The sequence below is a fragment of the Lytechinus variegatus genome, chromosome 18 (assembly GCF_018143015.1).
Source record: "Lytechinus variegatus isolate NC3 chromosome 18, Lvar_3.0, whole genome shotgun sequence".
NCBI lineage: Eukaryota > Metazoa > Echinodermata > Echinoidea > Temnopleuroida > Toxopneustidae > Lytechinus > Lytechinus variegatus.
This window is the reverse complement of record NC_054757.1, coordinates 1,970,001-1,997,969: the sequence shown is the minus strand read 5'-3', so window position 1 is coordinate 1,997,969 and position 27,969 is coordinate 1,970,001. Positions and strand designations below refer to the sequence as shown.

General features: G+C 36.7%; 2 protein-coding genes and 2 non-coding genes across 6 annotated transcripts in view; 3 read left to right on the top strand and 1 right to left on the bottom strand.

The window, feature by feature from the left end:
* Positions 1-276: 276 nt before the first annotated feature.
* Positions 277-15,333, top strand: LOC121432033 (guanine nucleotide-binding protein subunit beta-2-like 1). Its single transcript, XM_041629852.1, has 7 exons — positions 277-518; positions 5,246-5,417; positions 6,196-6,343; positions 7,375-7,470; positions 11,309-11,419; positions 12,181-12,321; positions 14,303-15,333. Exons 1-7 carry the CDS (start codon positions 401-403, stop codon positions 14,471-14,473), a joined length of 957 nt encoding a protein of 318 aa, XP_041485786.1. The 5' UTR covers positions 277-400; the 3' UTR covers positions 14,474-15,333.
* LOC121405617 lies at positions 10,196-10,353 on the top strand. Its single transcript, XR_005968662.1, has one exon. It is a non-coding gene; the product is annotated as a small nucleolar RNA SNORA17 (small nucleolar RNA).
* Positions 13,979-14,136, top strand: LOC121405616. Its single transcript, XR_005968661.1, has one exon. It is a non-coding gene; the product is annotated as a small nucleolar RNA SNORA17 (small nucleolar RNA).
* Positions 15,334-20,461: 5,128 nt separating the features above from the next.
* The window catches only part of LOC121432030 (A disintegrin and metalloproteinase with thrombospondin motifs 3-like), an 80,558-nt gene continuing 73,050 nt past the window's right edge, over positions 20,462-27,969 (bottom strand). For all 3 annotated transcript variants that reach the window (XM_041629848.1, XM_041629850.1, XM_041629849.1), the window contains exons 19-23: positions 26,976-27,183; positions 24,710-25,088; positions 22,592-22,802; positions 21,846-21,987; positions 20,462-20,919 (exon numbers count right to left, since the gene is read on the bottom strand). In XM_041629848.1, the coding sequence (XP_041485782.1) occupies positions 20,756-20,919; positions 21,846-21,987; positions 22,592-22,802; positions 24,710-25,088; positions 26,976-27,183 (1,104 nt within the window). In that variant the 3' untranslated portion in view covers positions 20,462-20,755. The remainder of the gene's footprint in view (positions 20,920-21,845; positions 21,988-22,591; positions 22,803-24,709; positions 25,089-26,975; positions 27,184-27,969) is intronic.

The following is a 27,969-nucleotide window of genomic DNA, read 5'->3' as shown; positions in this document are numbered from 1 at the left end:
GCCTACATCAATATGAGGGGTATACATTTCAAAGAAGCCTGAAAGGCGATAAGGTATTGCGCCCCTCCCCGGGGCCGGGGCTTCAGCCCCCATATTTTTCCCAAACCGTGCAAAAACGTAAAAATGACCATCTGATTTTGATCTTTTTTGATGGTCAGCCCCCACTTTCAAAACAATTTTGCGGCCCCCCATCGCAAAATAGCTTCACTACAGACTACTCCGGTCATACATTGATGACCGATTGTTCTTCAATTTTCACATGAAAGACACCATAGTCGATTGACGTCAAAATTTAGTCGCCTCCCTTCATCCTTTTTCACTGAAGCCTACATTGGCAAGAAGAAAGGCCAAACGGGCCCTTCCCTAAAATCTATCATCATCTGTTAGTAAAACAGCCAAAATGTCTGGAGGTACTGAGCAACTGCGTCTTCAAGGAACCCTGAAAGGCCACAATGGCTGGGTCACCCAGATTGCGACAACTCCATCGGTTCCTGATATGATTTTGTCATCGTCCCGAGGTGAGCCAGTCTTCTCTATCACACGGAAAATGAATAGACCCATATGCCTGGTTTTGTCGTGGGTACGGTATGGCAATTTTGCCGCTACCGACAAGTGTCAGATCATTCATTGATAGATCTAGACCATACGCCCGTGTCATTAATGTCTCCATTAAGCTTCATGCAGCAGCGTAATGAGCAAGCATTTTTGAGGGGGCGTGAATCTGAAGTTGATAATGCGTGTGTCGCAGAAAAAGTTGTCATGGTTGTGACCGAAGCAAGTAGAAAAAAATTAACATTCTTTGACTTTGAGTTTGACTAGCGGCAGGAGGCTTCTACGTTCTTGACATGCTAGAGAGTAAAAATCATTTACTTATGTAAGGTTACTCTCAACGAAGCTAAGTCAGGAATCCTTATCCTAGGGTGTCTGGAGAAAAAAATTATTTTTCTTATTTCAAGAAAATATCACATTTTCTTTGTGAATTTGAAGAGAAATGACCTTCAGACTGACAGAAACGTAACATTTTTGAAAAAATTCCAATTATTGGCTGCAAAAAAGAAGAATGAAATTAGGTCAATTTTCAGCGTTTCTCTGCCATAGACTGTGTAGTTAAGAAATGGGACACACACAAATCCAAATTTTCAGCTTCTGAGAGCTGTTATAAATTTAATTTTAATGCCAAAAACTTGTCCATAAAGTGTCCGATAGGATTTTTTATCCTCTTTCTGATGGTATGATTTTTATAAAGATTTTGAAACCAGATCACAATGAAAAATTGCGACAAAGTGAAAAAAATTGTGCAAAACAGAAATTTCATTTTCCCATAGAAAACGCATGGGGAAATAACAATCTCAACACACACACAAATAAGGGTTTGCAATTTATCTCTAAATCCTTATTTCAAATAATCCTATAAACTTGTCCTTACTGTCAAAAGAAACCCCTGAATTTTCTCTTTCCATACATGCCAAACACAAGTTAATAATCAATTCAGATCACATTTTTCTAGCAGCCTGAACTTCCCGAAAAAAATGTGCCATATTTTCCCCTAAATCGGCCTGTTTTATGCTGACACTTTTCAGTGTGGCTTCAGACACCCTACTTATCCATTCACGTGTGTGTAGGCAGCCAAAAACCTGAAATTTTCGCCCCAAGATTTCTACTTCTATCAGTAGAGGCGCTGGTCAGAAAATTGGGATCGTCCCAGTTTACAGGGACTGTCTCAGTTTATAAGGATTTCTTCACACAAGAAATCTAGGAAAGTTCATTCACCTGTCAAGTGCCGACACCAATCAAGTGTGCTAGTCAATGTAAACATATCAGGTTTCATAACAAGATTATTGGAAGACGGTAAGTCATGAAAAATAGACGGTGAACTGGGGGAATTGAGGTCACTGAATCTATTTTTAGCACTCTCAATTTCCGTAATTGCTGTCTTTGTCCCGTAGGGGGAAGTGAAAAAAACGTCCCCATAAACAAGGACAGTCTCAATTTATCAAGACATGATTTGTCTTGGTTTATGAGGATATCCTTGTTTTCTGGGACAATCCCAATTTTTGGACCAGCGCCTCTACTGTCTATTCAAAACTATCTAGGCCTAGCCCTAAATCATTCATGGGATGCAACTTCATTTCCGACATTTCTGCGCCATTGATTTTATTTTTAAAGAAGAATTCATTCAAAAAATGAGAAAAATATGACAAGATGGAAGAAACTTGCCTGATGTTTACGCTGCCATCTTGACTCTTGTTTCTTTTTGTTCTTCGCCAACGTTACCCGATGCACGCGTCTGTAACGTTGGTGAAGAACAAGTCAAAAGGAAACAAGATATACACAGAATAGCAACAGAAATTACTCCAAAATCACAACAAAATGAGAATATGAAATGGCCACAAAACCCCAGAAAAAATGATCTCATTTCGCTATAATCATGACAATTCACACATCGTGACTGCACTCGACATCAGCACACATATCGTTCCAACAACACGGTTGTTTGTTGCTGCCCTCTACGTTCGAAGATGTAACAGCACGATATCTTAAAATCCAGGTTTGGCGGATTGGCGAAAGTCATTGACTGATGATAATGATGTCCTAAAAACCCCAAAATTACCAATGAAATTTCATTTCACCGTAAAATAATGCTAATAATGTGAAAGGTGAGGATGTATGAATGCTGAATGTGTTTATAAAAATATTTTATGCACCTGCATAGATCCAATTAGAACAGATTCTGTTGTGTTGTGCTGGTACAGTGTCAGATACAATTTTGACCAGTGCGAGTGTACGTGTTGTGACTTTGCTATTCAATGTGTAAACGGAATTGTCACTTTTCCGTTTGTACAAAGTCTATGGCATGTATGGGGAAACGGAATTTCCGTTTTCTGACATGCTGAAATGGAATTTGAGATTTTCTGAAACAGAAAAAGCAAATTTTTGAAACAGAAAATGACTCCCTAGACTCCCTACACTTGATCCTAAAGGAAAGGTAAAAAAATTAGTATTTCCATTGGATTTGCCATTATCAATACTACAAAAACCTGCTACATGTAGTTTACAAAAATATAGCACATTTATTCACAAGATAGGAGACTTTGAATTTTAATGCCACATCAAAATTATAGTAGTACAAATGCAAACTAAATATGTTATTTTTGGAGCATTTTATTCTCTTTAATTTGTAACCAAAATCATTAAATTTGGATAACAGGATCATATGTCACAAATGCGTTGAACATCGATTTTTCCCTCAAAACTATGAATCGTTTTGGCAGTGTGAATGCAGTGAAAAGGACAAAATTTGATGCTCTTGTGTGCCCTAGACAGGAATAGCCATCGTTTCTGGGGATTTATATAACAATGTCTGACATTTTACCCCATGTATCATCCTCATTCACCTACGGTTAGCCAGGAGGCTCCTGGAGAATAATGTCATATCCCTGACGTGCTTAATCTCCATGGAGCCAGGGATGGGAAGCCATTGCTCTAAACACACTAAGTATTTAAGCATCAATGTTGCTCCAAAATACTGTTTTTTTTGTCTCACCTGCATAGCATAGTGAGACTATACGTGTGGGTGACGGCGGCGGCGGCGGCGTCAACATCAAATCTTAACCTAAGATTAAGTTTTTGAAATGACATGATAACTTAGAAAGTATATGGACCTAGTTTATGAAACTTGGCCATAAGGTTAATCAAGTATTACTTAACATTCTGCCAGAATTTCATGTCACATGACCAAGGTCAAAAGTCATTTAGGGTCAATGAACTGAGACCATGTTGAGGGAATCAACATCGAAATCTTAACATAAGGTCAAGTTTTTGAAATGTCATAACTTAGAAAATGTATGGACCTAGTTCATGAAACTTGGACATAAGGTTAATTAAGTATCACTAGACATCCTGCCTGAGTTTCAAGTCCCATGACCAAGGTCAAAGGTCATTTAGGGTCAATGAACTTTTGCCGAATTAGGGGTATCTGTTGAATTACCATCATAACTTTGAAAGTTTATGGATCTGTTTCATGAAACTTTGACTTAATAATAACCAAGTATCGCTGAACATCCTGTGCAAGTTTCAGGTCACATGGTCAAGGTCAAAGGTCATCTAGGGTCAATGAACTTTGGCCAAAGTGGGGTTTTTTGTTGAATTATCATATTTACTTTGAAAGTATGTTGGTCTAGTTCATAAAACTTGGACATCAGAGTAATCACGTATCACTGAACATCCTGTGCGCATTTTAGGTCACATGACCAAGATCAAAGGTCAATGAACATTGGCCGATTGGGGGGTATCTGTTGAATTACCATCATAACATTGAAAGTTTATATAGATCTGACTCGTGAAATTTTGACATAAGAGTAATCAAGTATCACTTAATATCCTGTGCGAGTTTCAGGTCACATGATCAAGGTCAAGGGTCATGTAAGGTCAATGAACTTTGGCCACATTGGGGTATTTGTTGAATTACCATCATATCTCTGTAAGTGTATTGGTATATTTCATAAGACATGGAAATAAGAGTAACCAAATATCACTGAACATCTTGTGCAAGTTATATAGCACTGCTGCTATATTGAATCACGTGATGCAGGTGAGAACGCCAGAGGCATTCCACTTGTTTATGGTTTTGAGCCCAAACTTATGTAAATGGGCTACAATACAAATTGGATCCTTTTATCACCAAATGGTCATTTCTAAACAGTATTAAACATTAAAAGATGGAAAAATATTAAACTTAGAGGAACGTTTACTCAGTCTGTTGTTGCCGTCTTGCCGTCTTTGTTATCGTAGCCTAGCTACAAGACGTGTATAGAGGGCGACAATATCATGAGCAGTGTTAACTTAGTTTTTAAAAGATACTTGCATTGGCCGACAAATATGAATCTTACCTTAAAAATACTTGCATCGGCCGATAAGATTCATGATATATAAATTAGAATTTGACAGCTTATTTCATTTTTGACTCACCTGCATCTCAAGTGTGAGACTATAAGTGCCGTTTTTCTGATGGCAGCATCAACATTGCGCAACACTGCCTTCCATTGCAATAGCAAGATTTCAAGGTGAACATTGGTAAATCGCCCCCCACCCCCCAAAATATTGTAGGTTAAAGTATGAGTTAGGGTGGTCCTTCAGACAAGAGAATAGTTATCATTTCAGATAGATTTCATGTTTATCTTTGATAAAATTCAGTAATTTTTGTCTAAATGCACTTTCCACAATCTGTTTTTTTTTTGTTTGACAGACAAGACCGTGATTGTTTGGGATTTGACACGTAATGACGTCAGCTATGGTGTACCCAAGAAGAGTTTAAAAGGGCATAATCACTTTGTATCTGATGTTGTCACGTCTTCTGATGGACAGTTTGCTTTGACTGGATCATGGGATAAAACACTCCGATTGTGGGATATTGGAACGTAAGTTTAAATGTAAAACCAGATATATCTCAAACTGGGCGGATTCCAAGAACATTTGATAAGTAAACAATATAGTCCAGGATAGAAGAGGCATAACCTTGTTTTTTTATATATACAATATTTTTTTATGGTTTCTTATCAATTCGAGGGTGCTGATTACGAATCTGAATGATGCCACTCGTGTAACCTTGAACATTTTCCGCAAATTGGCAAAATCCAATATGGCCACCAAAATATGCAAATTATCCATGAAAATCCTAAGATTGTCCGCACATTGGCTATGAAATGCATAAAATTGTGTGGCAGGAGTGAAATACTCTCTGAAAAAATAATTTTTGACAAAATATTTATTTTCCTGATATTCAAAATGGCCGCATAGGCCCTTGTGTACTCTATTATGTACAATATGGATAGGGAAAACTAATTTTCACAAAAATGAGCACTAAACTGCAGATGTATGAACGAAGTAATATATGCAAGTCATCATTACTAACGAGGTATCATTTATTATGTCATATTTGGGAACATTGCTGTATTTTGATATCTAATGGTGTATGTAAACTATTGGCCTCGACTGTATGCTTATAAAGCAGATCAAGATCTACTAAGATATGGTACAATTAATCTTGATTTGAAAGACTTTTTCTCATGAAATAATTGTTTCTTGCAACTGACAATTTTCATTTAAGAAAATTGCTAATGAAACTTGAGGGGGGGGAGACTGTAGCTGTTTGTTTGATCAACCAAAATCTTATTTTACATTTGAAACCCCTTACAGTGGCAATACCACCCGTATGTTCAGAGGTCATACCAAGGATGTCCTGAGTGTTGCCTTCTCTGCTGACAATCGCCAGATTGTATCCGGTTCTAGGGATCGCACCATCAAGCTCTGGAATACCCTTGGAGTGTGCAAGTACACCATCCAGGTAAATCAAGCTTTCAAATAATCCGGTGAATGTGTCATAAACACTTATGAAAATAAATAATACACAATTTCTACTACAAGTTATTATCAGCCAATCAATTTGAATGATTTCAGTATAACTAATGTTGGGAGCCGGCCTGGGCTAGAACTCGGTACCTGGTGGAAATTTCTGTGTTTGCTGATTAAACTTAATGACCCGTATTCTGATAGCAGGCTTAACTTAAACTCAGGTTTAAAGTTGTGGTTTAAGTATGGATAGCCAGTTGTTACATAAATCACTAACAGTAGAGATATCATACTTCAGCTCACTTGGCTCTCAAGTTATTCATGATTGTCTAGGAAGTATAAATAGATGATTGTCTTCACCATTGATGAATCAGGAAAGAGCACAGTAAACACAAGAAAAATACAACTTAATAAAATTTTGATACTTTTGGCTTCCCATACTTAAACTACTTTAAACTTTAAACCCAAGTTTAAATCAAACCTGCTATCAGAATACGGGCCATTTAGTTTTGACTTGACAATCAGAATTAAATGTGCAACAATTTCCATCGAAAAAACAAAAAGTAAAATACAAAGAAATACATAAACTAAAAAACTATAAAATACATAAGAAAAAATTGCCATACCAATTTTTTTTTAATAGCATTTGATCTGGATCCTACAAAGAGTCTGAATAAGAAATTATCAGTTCTGATAGTTGATTAGAGCAAATGATTTATTTCATGCATAAGTTAGCATAATCATTAAAATGAAAAATCTTATTAAAAAAAAATTAATCACACAGCCTTGTAGATTTTATCGCACAATACCACCGTAAATTTTTGCGGCGCTAGCGTGATTGAAGCCCCCCGCCTTTTAGGGTTAAATGACTCTTGATGGTGCCAATGTAACTGTAAGGCAATTTTCATAGTAAAAAATCCCTAGATAATTGTTGAATTTCCCCTAACACTGTAGAGTATGTTTTAAAAATAAAGCTAATAAGAATGTATGAAAGTAGAGGTCAGTGTTTGATTTTGGTTTTTACAGGATGACTGCCACTCCAATTGGATATCATGTGTAAGGTTCTCACCGAATGCTTCGAACCCTATCATTGTCTCCTCAGGCTGGGACAAGGTCGTCAAGGTAAGACTCTCTTTATTTTATGATTAAGTCTTTTTTAGCAAGAAACTGATCCACAATGTAATGTTGTAACCCGCACCCGTTGCGGTACGGGTTAACCTGCCGGTATGCCTCCGATCGCGGGTTGCGGGCCGGGCCGAGTTCATTCTCAAACCCGCAGACCGTCATGCGAAAAAAAGGGAGAATAAACGACGCATGATAAAAACATTCACAGTGAAAATTGAGTTAAGATCATGTGCTTCTTACGTGGCAGATTCTTTTAGAGACGTAGATATTTCCTTTTAAAAATGCCGTCGTATTTTTGTCTTGTGAATAGTGAACAGGATTGAGTCTGAGACAGTTCAACATGATAAATACATCGAGTTGCAAAGGCCAGCGCCAGTGCGTGCATGCAGCGCAGTCAAAAGCAACCGCATGGGCCAATGAAACTCGATGTTGAGTTTCCCGTCCCATTTTTTCCAGCTCATAATGAGGAACCGATTTCATTATTCATTATTTTTCAGAAGATGAAAGTTTGACCTTTTGTAACCTTTTAACGCACTTTATTCTGTGGAACTTGAAGCCAGGGAAAAATTAATCATTTTTTTTTTTTGGGGGGGCTCCATTTTCATTTTTTTTGCAATATTTCAGGGGCTCTTTTCAAATGCTACGTTTTTGTATTTTGAGGAATACCTGTTCACTTATTAAATTAATTATTACTTGTTGTTTAATATTGTATGATTTTTAAAGTTTTTTTCATGCCTAGAATCTTGGATGTGGGAGTGTTTTTGTGGGTGAGACTGTGAGTTGAACTTGATATAAATGAATTCAATATCTAATTTTTACTCCATCTAATTCCAGTACTTGACCATGTAATAAAGGCCCACATACCCTTACTTTTCCTGAAGTTCTTTGAAAACGCAGCTCTCCACGAAAATTGTATTTCTCTATGGGGAGTCTAAATTTGGTGAGAATGAACTCATTAATAACTTAAATATACATGACAATGAAGAAATCATCAAAATTCATTGGCAGTTTTGAAAAATATACCCGAAATATAAACTCTGTCTGAAGCAGAAAATCACCATCATTGAGGCCTTTACAGAGCGAATTGTCCCCCCAGAGCTCTGGCAGAGAGACAGAGCTCAGACTAGCTAGCACAAGCGCCAATGCGTACGTGGGTGAGTCTCCCGTCGGCCTTGTAACAGATTGAGCTTTGATGATTTTTTTGTCTGATATTTAACTCATCCCCTGGAAAAATAAAACAAATGATTTTTAAGTTATAATTAGCAAATAAGATAAGTTATTTTGGATGAGTATTGGCCGTATGATAACTCACCAACGCGAGGTTACAAGACTTTGGGATTTATTGAGGTAGCTCAACCATACCTCGAGCGATGTTCGTGCAGGCTCCACCACTTCTACGGTTGTTGAGTGGAGCCTGCGCGAACATCCCTCAAGGTATGGTTGAGCATGCAGCGTCATTCCATTCACAAAAAAAGAAAGAAAAGATTTGCAGGTATTTACAAGATATAAAAATAACTGTCTCACTGAAAAGCTTATATTAATGTTTTAAATCAGTTTTGAATCTAGATATCCAAATAGTTTTTTTTCAGAATTTGATTTTCAAACGCGGGCCAAATTTCATAACGCGGGCGACGGGAAACTGAACATCGAGTTTTAGCGGCCATATTATCGAATGAAATACAAAAACAGAAGGAAATAATATAGAGATAAACGAGAAGAAAAAATTGACTGTATCATTATCCAGGTATTTATTGCAATTTTGATTACTTTATAGACGAGGTCCCATAGAATTGAATATTGTAATTATGATTGTTGTGAGTCGCAGTGTCGACCGACCTGGACTGAAAAACAACATTGCCGTCTGCCGATCCTTGCTGGGCAGCCTGGGCTACATGTAGCTAGCGCGCTGAGCTGCGGCTCGCTAGCTCCGATCCGAGGCGTCAATTGCGTAATCATGCTTTCAATTTCGAGATCAGATCGGACTCATTTCGTGGTACAAAGTCACCCAAAAAACATTTTCTCTCCGGAATAAAAGGCAAATTTGCAAATTGTAAGTAAATTCACTCTAGGCTAGGTAGTAGTAGACATATATTTTCCTGATTTGAGCCTGTATAGTGTGGGGATTTTTCATTTTTCAAAGATAAATTGACTTGCGGGTTAAAACCCGACGGGTCAGCGGGTCCCGCTTGCAAATTATTGGATTATACGGGACGGTACGGTTCGGGTTTTCACTTGCGGGTTACAACATTACCACAATGTGCTGCACTCAACCCAGGTGAGGTAAATGGGTACCGGTAGGAAGTAATTCCTTAAAAAGCTGTGTGCGCTATGAACGCCTAGCTTAGTCGGGTAATAAAGGAGCGCCTTGAGCACCTAACAAGGTGGATATGTGCACAATATAAATACCCTATATTATTATTATATTAGAACATTTGGTAAGAATGTCTTTTTCAGGGTCATTTTCTTTCAGAATCTTGTGGCACATCATTGTTGGTAAAAATACCATGATAGTAAGATGATTGGATTCTGTTCCAACTCTTAGATATTACCATAACTACAATTCATGTTTGAAGATGTAGAAGGATGAATATGTCATATTCTTTGAAGAGTGTTGGTGCTAACCATATTCACGAGTAATTTTGAGTAAATTTGAACAACTGAAAGGAAAGTGATGGTTGTTCTATGTAGGCTGAATGAACTAATAGAATTGGATCGTGTGGGTGTTGCCCATTGAGGCGTTCCTAAAGCTACTGTTCCTGTGTAGTCTTGGGGCTGTAATGGGCATAGAGAGAATGGTGTCTGTCTGCATGCTACTACTTTATGTCCTGGGGTACTCAGGAGTTCCATGTAGTAGTAGCGCGTGATACGTTCACCTACATAATTCTCATAAAAAATTATCCATGGGAAATTGAGTATATACCATACCACTTTCATAGTAATTGTTTTGAAAATTAAATGTGAAATGTGTCAAGGTTGACTTTTATTAAGCCTGTCTAAATCTTTTGTAAAGGTTCAGTAATGTGATTTACTTGTATATTGGATTGTTTTTTGACCAAGGGTGATAATGTATCAGGAGATATAAATATGATAGGACAATCATAACAACCTTGGTAGCACTTTTATAACTCATAAGTCTAGGGAGTGCAAATGAAACTGATGAAATGTCCCCGGCCTTAAATGTATACTCAACACCAGATTATGCTCGATTAAATATGCATACATTTGAAAATTTTTAGCTTTATTTGTAGAAGTCAATATGAATTTGCAAGTTATGGCATCGACCGTAGTCATCGTCTGAGCTCTCTGACTCGCTCTCCGCCAGAGCTTCCTCGGAGTCTGAATCTGCCCGGGGCTGTGAATCCCTCAATACCATTGCTCTCACTTCATCTGGGTCATGCAGTCTTTTCTTCGTCCTTGGCGATGGAGCCATGATTTTCATAAAATCCCGTAAATACTAAAGTCCAATGTAACTCGTTGTTATGATTGCCCAATTCGTACTGCATACAATGAAAGATACTTCCGCAAGCGTGCGATACGCAATTCAATGCAATAGTCGTAAACAATTAGCATTATGCCGTATGTGTGCAGTCATGCACGAAGCAGGGGAAGGGAGTGCGAGCAGTCATGCACAAAGCAGCCGATCGATAGTGCGCTTGCATGTATGAAGCAGTGAAGAGTCAGCGCGCATGCAAGGCCGTGGCAGGTTACGAGTTAAAAAGAGGGATATGATTTATCTGAGTTTGCACCATTTGCATTTTGATGTAGCCATGTAGGGATGATTTAATATGATGTGGTATGATAAACTATTAACAAGAGTTTGTAAATTGTAATATAGGTCTGGAACCTGACTAACTGCCGTCTGAAGACCAATCACCATGGACATACTTCCTTCCTGAACTGTGTGACAGTATCCCCTGACGGTTCACTCTGTGCATCCGGTGGCAAGGTATGTAATGTTGAAAACTACAAGTCTTGATATCAATTTGAAATAGCTTCCCAGAGAATAAGAGAATTGTGGCAATTGTAGAACATATGTTCAACATGGCATTTCACTCTTTAAAGGGGAAGTTCACCCTGAAGAAAAGTTTGTGGTAAAAATAGTAGGGAAAAATATTGGAAAAAAATATATTGATGAAGGTTTGAGACAAATCTATAATTTTAAGGTTTGGATTTGTGATGTCATAAACGAGCAGCTGCCCCATATGATATATAATGATGAAATGCATGAATTTCATTTTTTTTAATGGTTTCTAATGACCTATTTTTGTTTTCTTTTCATGATCGGGTGTGAAATGATTTATTGATATTCAAAAACGGTAAAACCATTTTCAATTTTCTGAGAAAATTACATTTCATTGATTTTTTACTATTCGCTATGTAGGAATACTGCTTGCATATGACATCACAAATCAGACAATTTCTGAATGTGCTCTACCAAAAAAAAAGTACCGGTTTCTCTGATTTAATGTATTTTTTTACAAAAATGTAAAAACAAAAATTAACATTTTCCTTGATTTTAAAATCAATTGAGTCCCAGAATTTGTCTATTTGTAGTCTCAGAAAGTCATGGGAAAGTCGGTGCATTTGTTTGCCCAGAAAAAGTAACCTGGCAATTGAACAGTCAACCTATACAATTGGTTCTTATTTTAATGCCTAATCATTGAGGCCACCTCAGTAGTGACTTTATCTTGTTGTCTTGCTGTACAGGACGGTCTGTCTATGCTGTGGGATCTGAATGAAGGCAAGCACTTGTACACCCTGGACTCCCAAGAAGGCATCAATGCCCTCTGCTTCAGCCCCAACAGGTACTGGCTCTGTGCTGCTGCTGGACCTACCATCAAGATCTGGGTAAGTCTGTTTTCCACAGGAAAGGAAAATAAAAATAGAGTTCAGGGGTGGTGTTTCACTAATATTTATATGTCATTGAAAGTCACGCTTAAATGGAACGCCTGCTCGAAATCCATGTACGATCACTTTAATTCGCTTACCTCTACGGCAAGCCCTTACATCACAATGATCTTGGAGCTGCGAACACAACTGCCACTGAGGGTGGGATTGTTAGACGGCTTGTTTGGTTCGTCTTTGGTTGAGTGCAAGCTGCATAGGCAAGTGCACACAAATCATGCGTGCTCCTACCAAGCATGACTTCGAGTCACACTTACATCTTTGTGAAGCCCCCCCCCCCACTCTTTTCATGTAATTATTTTCAGCCCGAATATACTTTCCTTTTAAAAGTCAAGAACAAAGTCCCAATCACAGAGTTAGCTTTTATTGAAGAGAATATCACATTTGATTTAGCTTTTGAGTCTATCAAACTTTTTTTTTCTTAAATGTGTGCGATAGTGCAGTCCTATCCAATGCGTCTACACTCTCTCACTCTCTTTTGTGGTAATGTGTATATGTGTGGAAGACCTATTTACCTGTGATTTTTTAAGTCTAGGGCAATATTACCTGCATGTATTTAGAACACAAATGACTCTGATTGAGCTCACTTAACCCTAAAAAGACTGGGGGGGGGGGGCCTTTTAGGCCCCCCCCCTGTACATAAATCGCGATAACTTTTTTGCGCACGAAGCGTTTGTGCCGCCATTTCATGACTTTTTTTTCTTGAGTTTTGCTTAACTTTTGATACCAAATTTGTATACCCCCATGCCGCGGTTGCGGAGTTACGTAACATTTTCGTATCACATGTCACGTAAGAAATTGAAATTTGTATTCGTTTGTGTGTAAAGTGTATGGTATTTGAATGAATGTTATACACATTGTTTTCTAACTACATTTTTATTTGTTTCTTTCTATATTATGTCACTTGTGAATTCAAGTAGCAGTTCTAGGATATGAAAATAATGAAAAACATTGCATAAAAAAATAAAGAAATACATAAGAAATGCAAAATAAAGAAATACATAAGAAATTAAAATCAAAGAAAAACATAAGAAAAGTAGTGCAAAATACCAGAATCGCTTGCAATAAAACATGCCAATTATTGTATTTCTCTACATAACGCATGCGGAGTACTTATTTGCATATTTAGTAATTACTAATTTGCATAAGCATATCTAATAATTCAAGCACGAAATAACACAATTCCATGATAAACAACCTCTTCTTACAGCTGAAAACCTTGAAACAGGAATTTATGGACCGCAATAGGTACCAAAGTATGAAAAATTCAATTTTTTGATAAAAATTTGCATATTCGCATAATTAATTATGCATATATTAAAAAATACAATGAATATCAGTATTTTGACTATGTTTTCTTTTAGAGGACATGACAAAGGATGTGTGTGCCAAATTTGGTTGCAATCGGACGACCAACGGCCGAGATCTTAGGGGTTTTTCTAGCCTCCAAAATAGCCCAGTCTTTTTAGGGTTAATGTAGATCCAGGAATCATTGCTTTGTCTCATTTCTATTGCAAACAAACCTTTGGTACAGAATCTTAGTTGAATTTAATACATTTATTTGAATTGTCAGTCAGGCAAGTGAAGAAAGAAGAGATATGTTGCCCATTGAGGCGTTCCTAAAGCTACTGTTCCTGTGTAGTCTTGGGGCTGTAATGGGCATAGAGAGAATGGTGTCTGTCTGCATGCTTCTACTTTATGTCCTGGGGTCCTCAGGAGTTTCGTGTAGTAGTAGCGCGTGATACGTTCACCTACATAACTCACCTGATTTACACATTGTATTTACATTCTTTGGCAGATTTGCCTGTATGGTGATGTATCTATGTACAAGTCTACTGGTGAATGTGCTAATGTCAAATTCTTAATACTGTCTTTGATGAGGTCTTGTCATACACCATGATTCTTGTTTCTTTGTACCATGTAGGATCTGGAGACCAAGTCTACCGTCGACGAGCTTCGACCTGAGGTCATCGGAAACTCGAGTGCCAAGACGGAATGTATCAGCTTGGCCTGGTCAGCTGACGGTCAGACTCTCTTTGCCGGATACACAGACAATCTCATTAGAGTCTGGCAGGTCTCTATCGCAAGCTCATAGAAGTCTAAACACCCACGTAATTAACATCCTCAGTATGGCACACAGGCTTGCTGCCCACAAGGGAGCTACAAGTAAGAGCGATTTTTTGCAGAATGGCTCTTTTGTGGGCAGCGTTCTATTTTATCATCTCCATTCATGGAATGCTTCTCTGGACCCTGTCATTTGCAGAGATGCCAAGCATTACTGATTTTCAGTATTATGTACTGAAAAGTGAGAAGAATACTAATAATTTCATGTCAAATACAGATTTCCAAAGGTTCAGTTGTATGTGTGGTCCTATGGTATTTTTTGAAAATACTGATTTCCTCACTGAAATACTGATTTTCGGCTTTAAAAATACTGAAATGTTCCTTTTCATTTTGGCAGCTCTGCATTTGATATGGATTGATGCAATCATGTAAGCCAGTGTGTCATTGTAGAAAGGTGAATTCCAGATATATACCGAATTATGTTATTCTATCTCCAGATTTAAACAAAACATATTCATCCTGATAAAATAGCTCTCAAATGAAAATAAAATTTCACTGGGGGTTGGTTTACATATTCCAGTTCATAAGCCGTTGCAACATCTGGCAAAAACTTCAACTAATTCACAAGCTCTCAACTAATCTTGCAATTTTGATATCCAAAATACAAATTGAAGGCAGAAATTCTGAACATTTTGTGCATTTGTTCGTAGGCAAAACAGTGTTATCCATCCATCTTCCAGCTTAACACTGGCTATGCCTACGGGGTTGGTTTTACTGACACATGATTTGGAAGCAAGTGATGTAACGTTCATTGTACAGTTTCAAAAATTATTGTGTCAAACTCAGTAAGAGAAATAAACAAGGAATGATTCCTTGACAGTACGCTCATAATTGATTGTCTACATTGTTTGTTCTGTATTGAAATATTAGCTCCGTTAACAAGGTGTGTGTGTGGAGTAATTATTGTCTTTTATTAGGGCTACATTAAAGCGTTCAAACAACTGTTAAAAGCCAAATATGACAAGCTTTTGAACTTAGGGGAAGGGGGAAAAAACCTGTCACAAAGTTGCTGGAAATTCGCATTCACTTCTTGACATCCATGATATAAACTCTATTTTCCATGTTTTCTTGAAATTGTTTCAATTTAGTCGGAAGCTACCAATACACTATTATCGTTCTTTTCTCAACTCTGCAAGATTGGTTTCAGTTGATATCACACTAGATTTACTAACGTCAATTGTTATATGTAAGACTTGAATGCCATACATGCATTCTGGCAAAGCATATTACAATGTCATTCCTATAGAGTTGATAAGTACATTTTATTCCACTGGATAATCCAAGAATGAGTTAGTGAATCAAGTAAAAAAAAGAAGCCAAAAGCATAAATGAGGTCATAATTAAAGATTCGGTGGATTATTATTGGCTTATCCATTGGCATAAAATACATTTTAAAAGTTTTAATTAGAATGGCATTGTACGTTATTTGCTTTATAAGAATATGGCATTCTAGTCCCACTGTAGTCAGCAGATATAGCGTGACATCCTCTGAAATCAATGTTCCAGAGTTGAAAGAATATTTTCCATTTCTGTAAAGGTCAAGTCAACCCCACAAAAATGGTGATTTTAATAGATAGACTAAAATCAAACTAGCAAAATGCTGAAAATTTCATCAAAATCGGATGTAAAATAAGAAAGTTGACATTTTAAATTTTTGCTTATTTTTCACAAAACAGTGATATGTACAACTCAAATGAGACAGTCGATGTCCATCACTCACTATTTCTTTTGTTTTTTATTGTTTGAATTAGACAATATTTCATTTCTTATAGATTTGACAATAAGGATCAACTTGACTGAATCATATATAAAATTAAACAATGCTCATTCCACATTTTCAGTGAGGAATTAATTGTTTCACTTTGACAAGGAGGAGAAAAATAGGATATTCCCTATTCTGTATGATAGAATACAAAAGAAATAGTGAGTGGATGACGTCATCAGTCTCATTTGCATACCGACAGGATGTGCATATGACTGTTTTGTGAAATTAAGCAAAACTTTAAAATTTCATAACTTTCTTATTTTCCATCCGATTTTGATGAAATTTTCTGTGTTATGTTCGTTGAATTTTTCTCTTTTTATTCAAATGAACTTTTTGTTGGGAAGGACTTGTCCTTTAATAGTTTCTAAGTACATCAAGATAGGTGATGTTTCAAGGTTTGTAGTTGGTATGAACAATCATGGAAGTGGTTTAAGGTACACCATGTGAAAGTCTTAGAATCTCCGCTTTAACGCCTCTCTATTTCATCTCCATTCTATCAACTTTTCCCATCTCAAGCCTTTCATGATCATTACGCTACACATGGTGTACCGTAAACCACCTCCGTGAATACATCAAGATAATTTCAAGGAAAAAATGAAAAATAGGTGGGCATTATATGGCTGTGTTGTGAAATATTGAGTTTCAGCAAGTTTTGGTGAAGATATTTATTTCATCCCTGCAAGTTAATCGCAAACCACCTGTAATTGCATAAACATAGTGACTCAGGCCTTCCGTCTTTATGAAAGTAATAAAGTGGTTGATGCTGTCATGGTGTGTGTGTGTGTGTTGCATGCAATAGTGGTTGCTTGCTATGTGTTTTCATGGAAGTAACAAATTGCTGATGTTGCCACAGTGTGCCAATTTGAATTTACCATGGTATAGGGATAACTTTCAGTTATTTTATGGGGGAGAAGATAGGGGTTGATTGATTCAGCACAATTTACTTATTTGCGATGAAATTCAAGAATGTGAAAGCACACTGTCATTTCATCACTTTCTCTAGCCCGAGGAAGAGAAAAGTTGGGAAACGTTATGCCAAAATCTCTTGGTCTTGGTCTGGGTTGCTTGGGGTGCCTAAGGCTTAGTTGCGGTTTCTTTTTTTGCGTTATTTTGTTCAAAATCACCCATCTGCGTCTTTGATTTTTCTCCTGTAAAATTGTTCTTGCACCTGTGTAGACATTTTCTTTAAATCTTGAGTCGTGAGGTTTAGTTTGCCATAGTTATGTAATATTTTAATTGTAAATCAGCATATTCAAATTAATTATATGAAACTAAAAAACCTTGTGTACTACCCAAGAAGTCATCATGAAAAGGTGCATGTAAAGCTCAAGTCCACTTCAGAAAAATGTTGATTTGAATCAATAGAGAAAAATCAGACAAGCACAATGCTGAAAATTTCATCAAAATCGGATGTAAAATAAGAAAGTTATGACATTTCAAAGTTTCGCTTATTTTCAACAAAATAGTTATATGAATGAGCCAGTTACATCCGAATGAGAGAGTCGATGATGTCACTCAATCACTATTTCTTTTGTTTTTCATTGCTTGAATTATACAATATTTCAATTTTTACGAATTTGACGATTAGGACCTCCTTGCCTGAAGCACAAAATGTTAAAATAATGGAATTCCACGTGTTCAGGGAGGAATGAAACTTCATTTCACATGACAATGACGAGAAAATAAAAATATTTCATATTATAAAATACAAAAGAAATAGTGAGTGATGTCATCAACTCTCTCATTTGGATGTAACTGGCTTGTTCATATATCTATTTTGTTGAAAATAAGCGAAACTTTAAAATGCCATAACTTATTTTACATCCAATTTTGATGAAATTTTCAGTGTTATGCTTGTTGAATTTTTCTCCTTTTATTCAAATCAAGTTTTTGTTGGGGTGGACTTGTCCTTTAAAGCCAAGGTCATGTAATACAATATACAATACATCAGGAAATTTACGTATTCTGTATTGATTTTTACTAAGGTAGATGTTACTTGAAATCAAACACCTCAGAAACTGTGAAGGTACATGTAAAAGCATTTTTATATACATTTCGTAGTACAAAAAGTTGGCTTCATGCATATTAGGCATGGCACATGTTACGAGGCAGGGAGACTCATTGCTCAAACACACATCTTCCTTAGCTTCTACTACAGAGTGATATGCTCGAGGCAAATTAACAGAGGTGATAAAAGCTTTAGAACAAGCAATGGAAATAAATTTCTCTGATAATACAAAGAATTATTCAGTAATCTGATAATAAATATACACCATGATCTAGTCAAGCACCAGACAAGTTTGAAATATACACTACATTACAATAGAAAGCTACATGTATACAGGTATAAAACATTCTAGTCTATATCACTGTGAACTAGAAAATGCAAAGAGGCATTTTGTTTGTGGGGGGGGGGGGGTGGAAGACAATTTTCAAGTATTTTGATTTTAATCTTTGAAATAAGACATGGGGGAAGACAATTTTCAAGTATTTTGAATTTGAGTCTTTGAAATAAGACATGGGGGGAAGACAATTTTCAAGTATTTTGAATTTGAGTCTTTGAAATAAGACATGGGTGGGGGGAGACAATTTTCAAGTATTTTGAATTTGAGACTTTGAAATAAAAACAGACAACGTGTGGGTTCACTAATAGAAAGGCATTGCATGTAAAATCGTACAGCACTTTATAATGTATAGTGTAAGTGTAAACAATCGTACTTCCCTTTGAAATTTCAACTTATTACTGAGATGCATGATTTCATATTTCAACAGAACATTGAACTATATTGGTCTAAAAATCTCATGATTATGACATTTGGATTCATTTGGATGAAATATATTACCTCTAGGTATAGAGTTGAATAGTCCAGTCCAACAGGCTATTCTGAACCAGCATTAAAAAAAAATGCTTTAATTACTAAATCAGAATACAAGTAATTGGTAACTCTTTAAAATTGAGATTTTAACATGGATAGTTTCATTTGGCTGGTTATAACAAGCAAATATAAATATGTTTACAAAACCACACACATGACTTTGAATGGAGCACCATATTAATCTCATCTCCTAACATGAAAACTAATAGGCTTATAAGCTTCTTGAGAATAATTTGGTATATAAAACAGTCTAGAAATGAATTGAAAGAAAGAAGCAATCAGTTTCCCTGAAAAATCAGAAAATTGAGTCACCTGCGATATACCTGATCCATGTCCAATAAAGCTTTTTCTCAATGGAAAGAAAATTGTCTCTGGCCAATAAAAAAATTGCAGGATTTAAGTAGCTTTTCAACTTTATGAAATTAGGGGTCATTATGCACACAATCAGAATAACTAGGGTAAAATGATGTTAAGAACATAAGATATCTCAAATATATCCAAAACTTTTGTCGGAAAATAATAGGTGAAAATACAGGGAAAATAATTTCCTTCAATTTAGCATATCTTACATAATTTTATCTTACAATGAATATTTACATCTTTACTATAAAGATAATGATGGAGAACAAAACAAATACCACTCATTTTCTTGTTCCCTAATGGTACTGAACACATCTCTGTCTCACAAGATAAATATCACTCCCGCGTATCATTTTAGTCATCCATGATCAATATTGTCCCTCTACTTTTCTCGCTCTCTGTTAAATAATACTTGATTAAATTTCCTCCCACATTACTTAAACAGTACAATTGATTTATAAATACGTATAATCTTAACCTCGTATGACTAAATAGTTTTATTGTTTTATGTTGCTTTCATTGCGATATAATTGAACTTCATATCATATATTGTATCATGATCTTACTAGAAATTCAAATCTCTAGTTATTATATAATTGGTAAAATAGTGCCCGTCCATCAAGTCATTACAGATGAGGTAATCCAGGGGTGTTACACAATCAGATTTGAAGTCTGGTAAAACATCATACTTCAATTCTCTGTTCGATGTTGTGTTTCTAGCGGACCTGACTCGTCTTTCAGGGGGACATGGGTTCAAATCCCAGCCATGTTGTGTGTTTTCCTTCAGCAAGAAATTGATCCACATTGTGCTGCACTCGACCCAGGGTGAGATGAATGAATACACAGATGGATGAATTCCTTGAATGCACCAAGCGCTGAAGAAGTGGCTGCTAAAGCCGAGGTAACAATCGTTGCGTGTTGTACCCTCTGGTCCGACTTACATGTATCTCTTTTTCCATCATCCCATGGTGTGTATGCAGGGGAGGAACAAACTTGTTTATCTGGAAGTCTACGAGAGGGGCAGTCCAATCCCCATCATCCAAAAAATTAAGAAATTCCCATCAAAAGATGTCTGAAACAAGGTATCAAAAGAAAACCTGTGTAAAGTTGGAAGCGAACTTCCCTTGTTCGGAAGAGTACACATAATTCCTCTCCCAAGTTCAAATGATTTCTATAATCTCTCCAATTCAGCTATATCCCAAGTTCCCTTGTGAAAGAAATTGCTACCATGGCTTGAACTGACAGTGAAAGTTTAGTTCCGTGGTCGACGTGCATTCCGTGCTCGTTGCTGTTGGAATAATTTCTTCTGTGCACTACATGTCGTACAACAAAGTTCTTCATATCGGGGCATCTTGCAGTACGTACGGTAGTTCTTCCGCTTGCAGATCACAGAGTCCATCGGAATACAGTTCCCAGCTACAAGATTTGAATTTGAAAAAAAAGAGAATAACTGCAGAAATTTTCAGAATGATATTCCACTACTGAGGGAGTTTGAGAGCCTACAGTAAGATGTTCTGCAAATGCCTGAGAACATTGATAATATGTGGATTGCCCAAGCTGAATTTCTTCAGAACAAAGACCTTTTTTACTTATGCGAATAAAAGTAATTAATAGAAGATGTAGATAACACGCACTGTTCACATGCAGTATCAAAAGTTCATATATCACCCACTAAAGCTCTTCTGAGCCAAATTTAATTACAAATTACATATCCAATCTATTATTATGGTATTGTATTGCTGTTCTTTTTGCCACTTGCTTCTTCCAATAGTGTGGGAAAAATTAGCCATGAGGACTCCGTGATGATATTTAAAAAATATTTTTACGTATACTTTTACATCATTTTTACATCCTTGATGTAAAAGTATATGTGTATAAGTATATGTAAAGTATATGTATGTGTAAAAGTATATGTAAAAATATTTTTAAAGTATCGTCGTGGAATCCTCAAGGCTAGGCAAAAAGTGCTTCTATTAGGGGTATTAAAAAACAAGCATAGTAATGGGTATTTCACTTTAAAAAAGTAACTTCATGCTATACATATATATATATATATATATTTCCTATTTTCATTTAGATCTCAGTCCCAGTTTTGTTACAAATGTAATTGCTCCAAGATATCATCTACAAAAGGAGTGGAGCATTACGAATATTCACTATGAAAATTTTTGATTAAATCATTGTCAATTGATTTTCAAAATATAATTTCCGATTATTATGCCTATTTCATCTGGAGTAAATTTTAAACATTAACAGACAAGTGCACTCAGAAATAAGCATATCAAGCCCCCTTCAACTGTTTTGTATTAGTACTATTATTATAATTTGGAATGTAAACTTACGATCACATTCTTGCACTGAGCAAGATTTTGATGTTGGTGGTCTTTCATCAAAACAATGATATGATCCCGGCATTCCTTCACCATCTAGCGATTCGCAGGTTACATTGCGTGTCTTGCTACCAGTACCGCAGCTTGCTGAGCACTGATACGACAAATAAAAATACACGTAGTATCAAAATCAGTGTATGTGGAAAAACTTGACAGAAAGGGCAAATATTTTCTGACAACTCACAGACAAATATTCAACAATAAGATTAAAGAAGGTCAATGCCATTTTTTTACAAAAGTACTTTCTCTTCAATTTCTCCTGACAACTTATATTAAAACAGGTTATCAAAATTATGTTGGGGTGAGAGGGGGGGGGGCACTCTGCCCCTGCCCCCAGCTGTGCAAATGATTAGTGTCACTATGATTGCCAAGATTGATGATATAAATATCAGGCAAACATTCAAAGAGAAAGACGGAGAGAATAGGATAATGATAAGATGATACAATCAATATTTTGATTACTTCAAAGAGAGGAAGAAAAGGGAAAATATAAAAAGTAGAAATGTCAAAAAAGGAGGTTGCAACATGTAAATTCATATATGCTAGTACCCCTAATAATAATAATAGGCATTTATATAGCGCCATCTATCTAGAAGTATTCTATTCCGAGGCGCGTTTGCCCCTAAAAGGCAAATAAAAAAATGATACCATCTTATACCATTTCTACACCCCCCCCCGATCAAAACAACCTGACGTACCTCTGACCACGCCCCAGTGATCCATCTAGCTGGGCAAGGCTGTCGATTGCATTCCTCATAGTCCACTGGTTGTGGGGTTGGACAGAGTGAAGGGTCTACTTTACTCCTTACGCCAGCTATACTTTGAATGCAGTGGATGGCTCGCCTTTTAAAACCGTTGGTACCGCAAGATTCGCTACAGTTGCCCCAATCTCGAATCTTCCAAGAATAGCTAGAAAGAAAACATTGGATTATGCAAATTGAAATTACATCAGTTTGAAGATTAAAATTCAGAATCTGCTCCATCATCCTTGTTATCATTTTTCTCTGCTGCTATCACCTCTGTGATGATGATGATGGTGATGATGATGATGATGAAGATGAAGAAGATGATGATGATGAAGAAGATGGTGGTGGTGATGATGATGATGATGAAGATGATGAAGATGATGGTGGTGGTGAAGATGATGATGATGATGAAGATGATGGTGGTGGTGATGATGATGGTGATGATGATGAAGATGATGATGAAGATGATGGTGGTGGTGATGATGATGATGATGGTGATGATGATGAAGATGATGGTGGTGATGATGATGGTGATGATGATGAAGATGATGGTGGTGGTGATGATGAAGATGAAGGTGGTGATGATGATGAAGAAGATGGTGGTGATGATGATGGTGATGATGATGAAGATGATGGTGATGATGATGATGGTGATGATGATGAAGATGATGATGATGATGATGGTGGTGGTGATGATGATGATGAAGATGATGGTGGTGGTGATGATGATGATGGTGATGATGATGAAGAAGATGATGGTGGTGGTGATGATGAAGATGAAGGTGGTGATGATGATGAAGAAGATGGTGGTGATGATGATGGTGATGATGAAGATGATGGTGGTGATGATGATGAAGATGATGGTGGTGGTGATGATGATGGTGATGATGATGAAGATGATGATGAAGATGATGGTGGTGGTGATGATGATGATGATGGTGATGATGATGAAGATGATGGTGGTGGTGATGATGATGATGATGATGATGGTGATGATGATGAAGATGATGGTGGTGGTGATGATGATGATGGTGATGATGATGAAGATGATGGTGGTGGTGATGATGAAGATGAAGGTGGTGATGATGATGAAGAAGATGGTGGTGATGATGATGGTGATGATGATGATGAAGATGATGGTGATGATGATGATGGTGATGATGATGAAGATGATGGTGGTGGTGATGATGATGATGATGGTGATGATGATGATGATGATGATGATGATGAAGATGATGGTGGTGGTGATGATGATGATGAAGATGATGGTGGTGGTGATGATGATGATGGTGATGATGATGAAGAAGATGATGGTGGTGGTGATGATGAAGATGAAGGTGGTGATGATGATGAAGAAGATGGTGGTGATGATGATGGTGATGATGAAGATGATGGTGGTGATGATGATGAAGATGATGGTGATGATGATGGTGATGATGAAGATGATGGTGGTGGTGATGAAGATGATGGTGGTGGTGATGATGAAGATGATGATGATGGCGTTACAATGACAATGATGACCATCAAAATATTCATCATCCTCTTTATCATCATCACCATTGTCAAAAATTAAACTTACATACACGTAACCCCAAACACTGAAATGGCTGGAGGTAAAGTGACAGAATTCACTCCATAGGTGTTATGCTTGATAGGTCATAACATCCCCAAATGAGCAAAAAAATTGAAAATCAAATTTGTGATGTTCAAGCTCAAAGGATTAATTGAAAAGCACAGCCTTTTATACATCACCACATATATCACCATCATCATTATCATCACCATCATTATCAGTATCATCATCATCATCACCGTCATTATCATCATCATTGTCGTCATCATCATTATCATCATCATCACCACCATCATCATCACCATGATCATCAATAACATTATCACACAACCATCACCATCAGCAATTGGCACTATTTCACTTTCACCTGTTACCGTAACCACATTCTAACGATCACTTCTATTAAAGTTCATCATAACAAAACAATGAAGTAGTGATAACCTGTGTAACCCCTCTGACCATCATCAAGAAAAAAAAAATCTCATCAATGACAATACCTTATTGGCACTGCAGTAGTTGTTGGTGGCAATGTCGTTGTAGGGCGAGTTGTCGTAGGTTCCGTGGTAGTTGCTGGAGTGGTAGTGGGTTGGGTTGTAGTGGGGGGTGCTGTCGTTGTTGTCATTGTAGTTGTAGGTGGATGTGTGGTAGTTGTTGTTGCTGTCGTGGTTACAACCGTTGTTGTTTCTCTATGTGTGGTTGTCTCCCGTTGTGTTGAGGAATCAACGTTTGTCTCGGCGCCTGGTATCGTACCGCACTCGTGGGTGTTACATCGCTTGCGCTTCCCCTTGGGATTGTAACTTCCCATGCCACATTTATCCTTCTTGACTGTTTCATCCGTTCCCGTAACAAAACATTGATGCCTGAAGAAAGAGTAACCTAACATGCAACAAAATTGAAAGCATGAATTCATAAGGTATACATGAATTATTTGTGAACCAGAGCTCTACTTGATCATTAGCTTCACATTTATCATCACAAACACCATCATCAGTTCTACTATTGTCATTATCATTATTACGACCCTAAACATCATCATCATCATTTGAAGCAGCATGCTACTTCTACTACCAATAACACCACAACCATAATCACCCTCGCTATCACCACCACAATCATCATAATCATTTTGAGCATAATCATCACCATTACCACAACCATCATCACTCCTAAGACAATTATCACTTCCATCATCATAATTCTTATCGGCATCACCAACATCATCATCATCATCACCATCATCATCATTATTTAAATCTTCATCATCATCATCATTACCATCATTATCATCATCATTATCACCATCATCACCATTATCTAAATCGTCACCATCACAATCATCATCAATATCATTACCATCATCATCATCATTACATACACCATTACCATGACCATCATCACCACCAACACTATCATCACTGCCATCATCATTCTTATGAGCATCACCAACATAATTATCATCATCATCACCGTCATTATCATTATCATCAACATGATCATCATCATTGTCATCATCTTCATCATCATCGTTATCATCGTCATCATCATCACCATCATCATCACCACCACCATCATCTTCATTACCACCATCATCATCATCACCATCGTCATCATCATCATCACCACCATCATCATCATCATTGTCATCATCTTCATCATTGTTATCATCGTCATCATCATCATCATTATTTTCATAATCATTATTTTCATCATCATCATCATCATCATCATCATCATCACCACCATCATCTTCATTATCATCATCATTACATACACCATTACCACGACCATCATCACCACCAACACCATCATCACTGCCATCATCATTGCATCATCATCATTATCATCATCATCATCACCACCATCATCAATCATTATCATAATCATCACCACCATCATCAATCATTATCATAATCTTCACCACCATCATCAATCATTATCATAATCATCACCACCATCATCATTACCATCGTCATCATAATCAGCATCCTTATCACCACCACCACCACCAACATAATAATCATGTATATTATCATCATCACCACCACCACAACCACCATCTTCATCATCATTACTTCCAATTCACCAGTGCCCATTTCTACCACCACCATCACTATCTCTCACCTCCTCCACATTTCTGATTACATTTTGTCCATTCCAGCTCCCTTCATTCATACGGAGGCATGTCATCATCATCATCACTATTACCATCATCACCACTATTTACCAACACCCTCGTAATCTGCAGCAGCGTGCTACTTCTACTATCATCACCAATAACACCACCACCATAATCATTATCACTATCACCACCACAATCATCACTCATCATAATCATTTTGATGAGTAAATGAGATGAGTAAATCATTTCGTTCACCATTATTACCACTACCATCATCACAAAGATAATCATCACTGCCATCATCATCATTCTTATCAGCATCACCAAAATCACCACCACTACCACCATCATCATCATTGTCATCATCATCATCATCATCACCATTATCACCATTATCTTAATCATCATCATCATCATCATCATCATTGATATCATCATCATCGATCACCATCATTTTAATCATCATCACGATTGTCATCATCTTCGTCATTATCATCATCATCATCATTACTATCATCATCATCCTTATCATCATCATCATCACCAACACTACATCCACCACCACCACAATTACCATCTTCTTCATCATTACGTCCAAATCACCAGTGCCCACCACCATCGCCATCATCACTACCATCTCTCACCTCCTCCACATTTCCGATTACACTTTGTCCATCCCAGCTCCCTCCATTCATACGGAAGCACGTCGTCTGTAACCATGTGAGCTATATGATTATTCACCGGCGGTGTCGTCATAGGCACCGTTGTTGGCGGCACTGAGGTCGTCGCTGGTAATGGTTCATAAAATGATGCGGTATAATTCAGTGTATGGGTATCTCGCGTGATATACACCTGTAAAGAAAGTAATATCATGGTTGTAAGTAATATAATCATCTTATTGGTTCATGATTTGGTCACAATTGGTTCCCATTCACTAGTCAAAACACATGTTCTTTTCTTTATTTCAATGAAAAGGATTTTTAAGAAGTCAGATATAATAGTTGATAATAGTATTGGAAATAACAGCACTGAAAATGGTTGCCAGGAACTGTTTGAAGAACTACTCCAACCATGAAGATATATCCTTTAATATGTACATCCTAATAAAGAGAATAAGTAAATAAATTGTTGACTATCCTGTAATATGTTCCTGATCAAAGAAATCTGTTAAAAATAAAACATGGCCTAGCTCATACAGATCATTAAATCACCAACCTCTATAAAACAAATTGAAAAAAAACCTCTGATAAACATACCTCTTTTCTAATTGTGATTTCTTTTATTTCTTTATCTCTTTTATAATTTTGTAGAGTTGAACTGTCTTTTGATAATATACTCGGCTTATGATTTTGTAATTACTGTGAAATATGAAGATTGTACTACAGAAATAAATGCTAATTTTGATTATCCACATAATAAACTTTTATCTAAATATATTTTGTACGTCATTAATCAGTCATCAAAGACATAAATAAAGGATGCATGTCATACAGAGACTTTATGTAGAGTAATTTAATCATTTTAATCTTGGAACACCAACTCCATTTCACTTACAATGCTTCCCAATCTTGTGCTTATTGATTTAAAGTTAAAAAACACATTTCTTACTGAACCAATCAAAATCAAGACATGCCAATT

What these genes read in the sequence shown, in the direction of transcription:
- LOC121432033 (XM_041629852.1), top strand. Translation starts at nt 401, where the DNA reads ATGTCTGGAGGTACTGAGCAACTGCGTCTTCAAGGAACCCTGAAAGGC. An exon ending in TCTGTGCATCCGGTGGCAAG is followed by an intron (nt 11,420 to 12,180) that starts GTATGTAATGTT and finishes CTTGCTGTACAG; the next exon opens with GACGGTCTGTCTATGCTGTG. An exon ending in GACCTACCATCAAGATCTGG is followed by an intron (nt 12,322 to 14,302) that starts GTAAGTCTGTTT and finishes TGTACCATGTAG; the next exon opens with GATCTGGAGACCAAGTCTAC.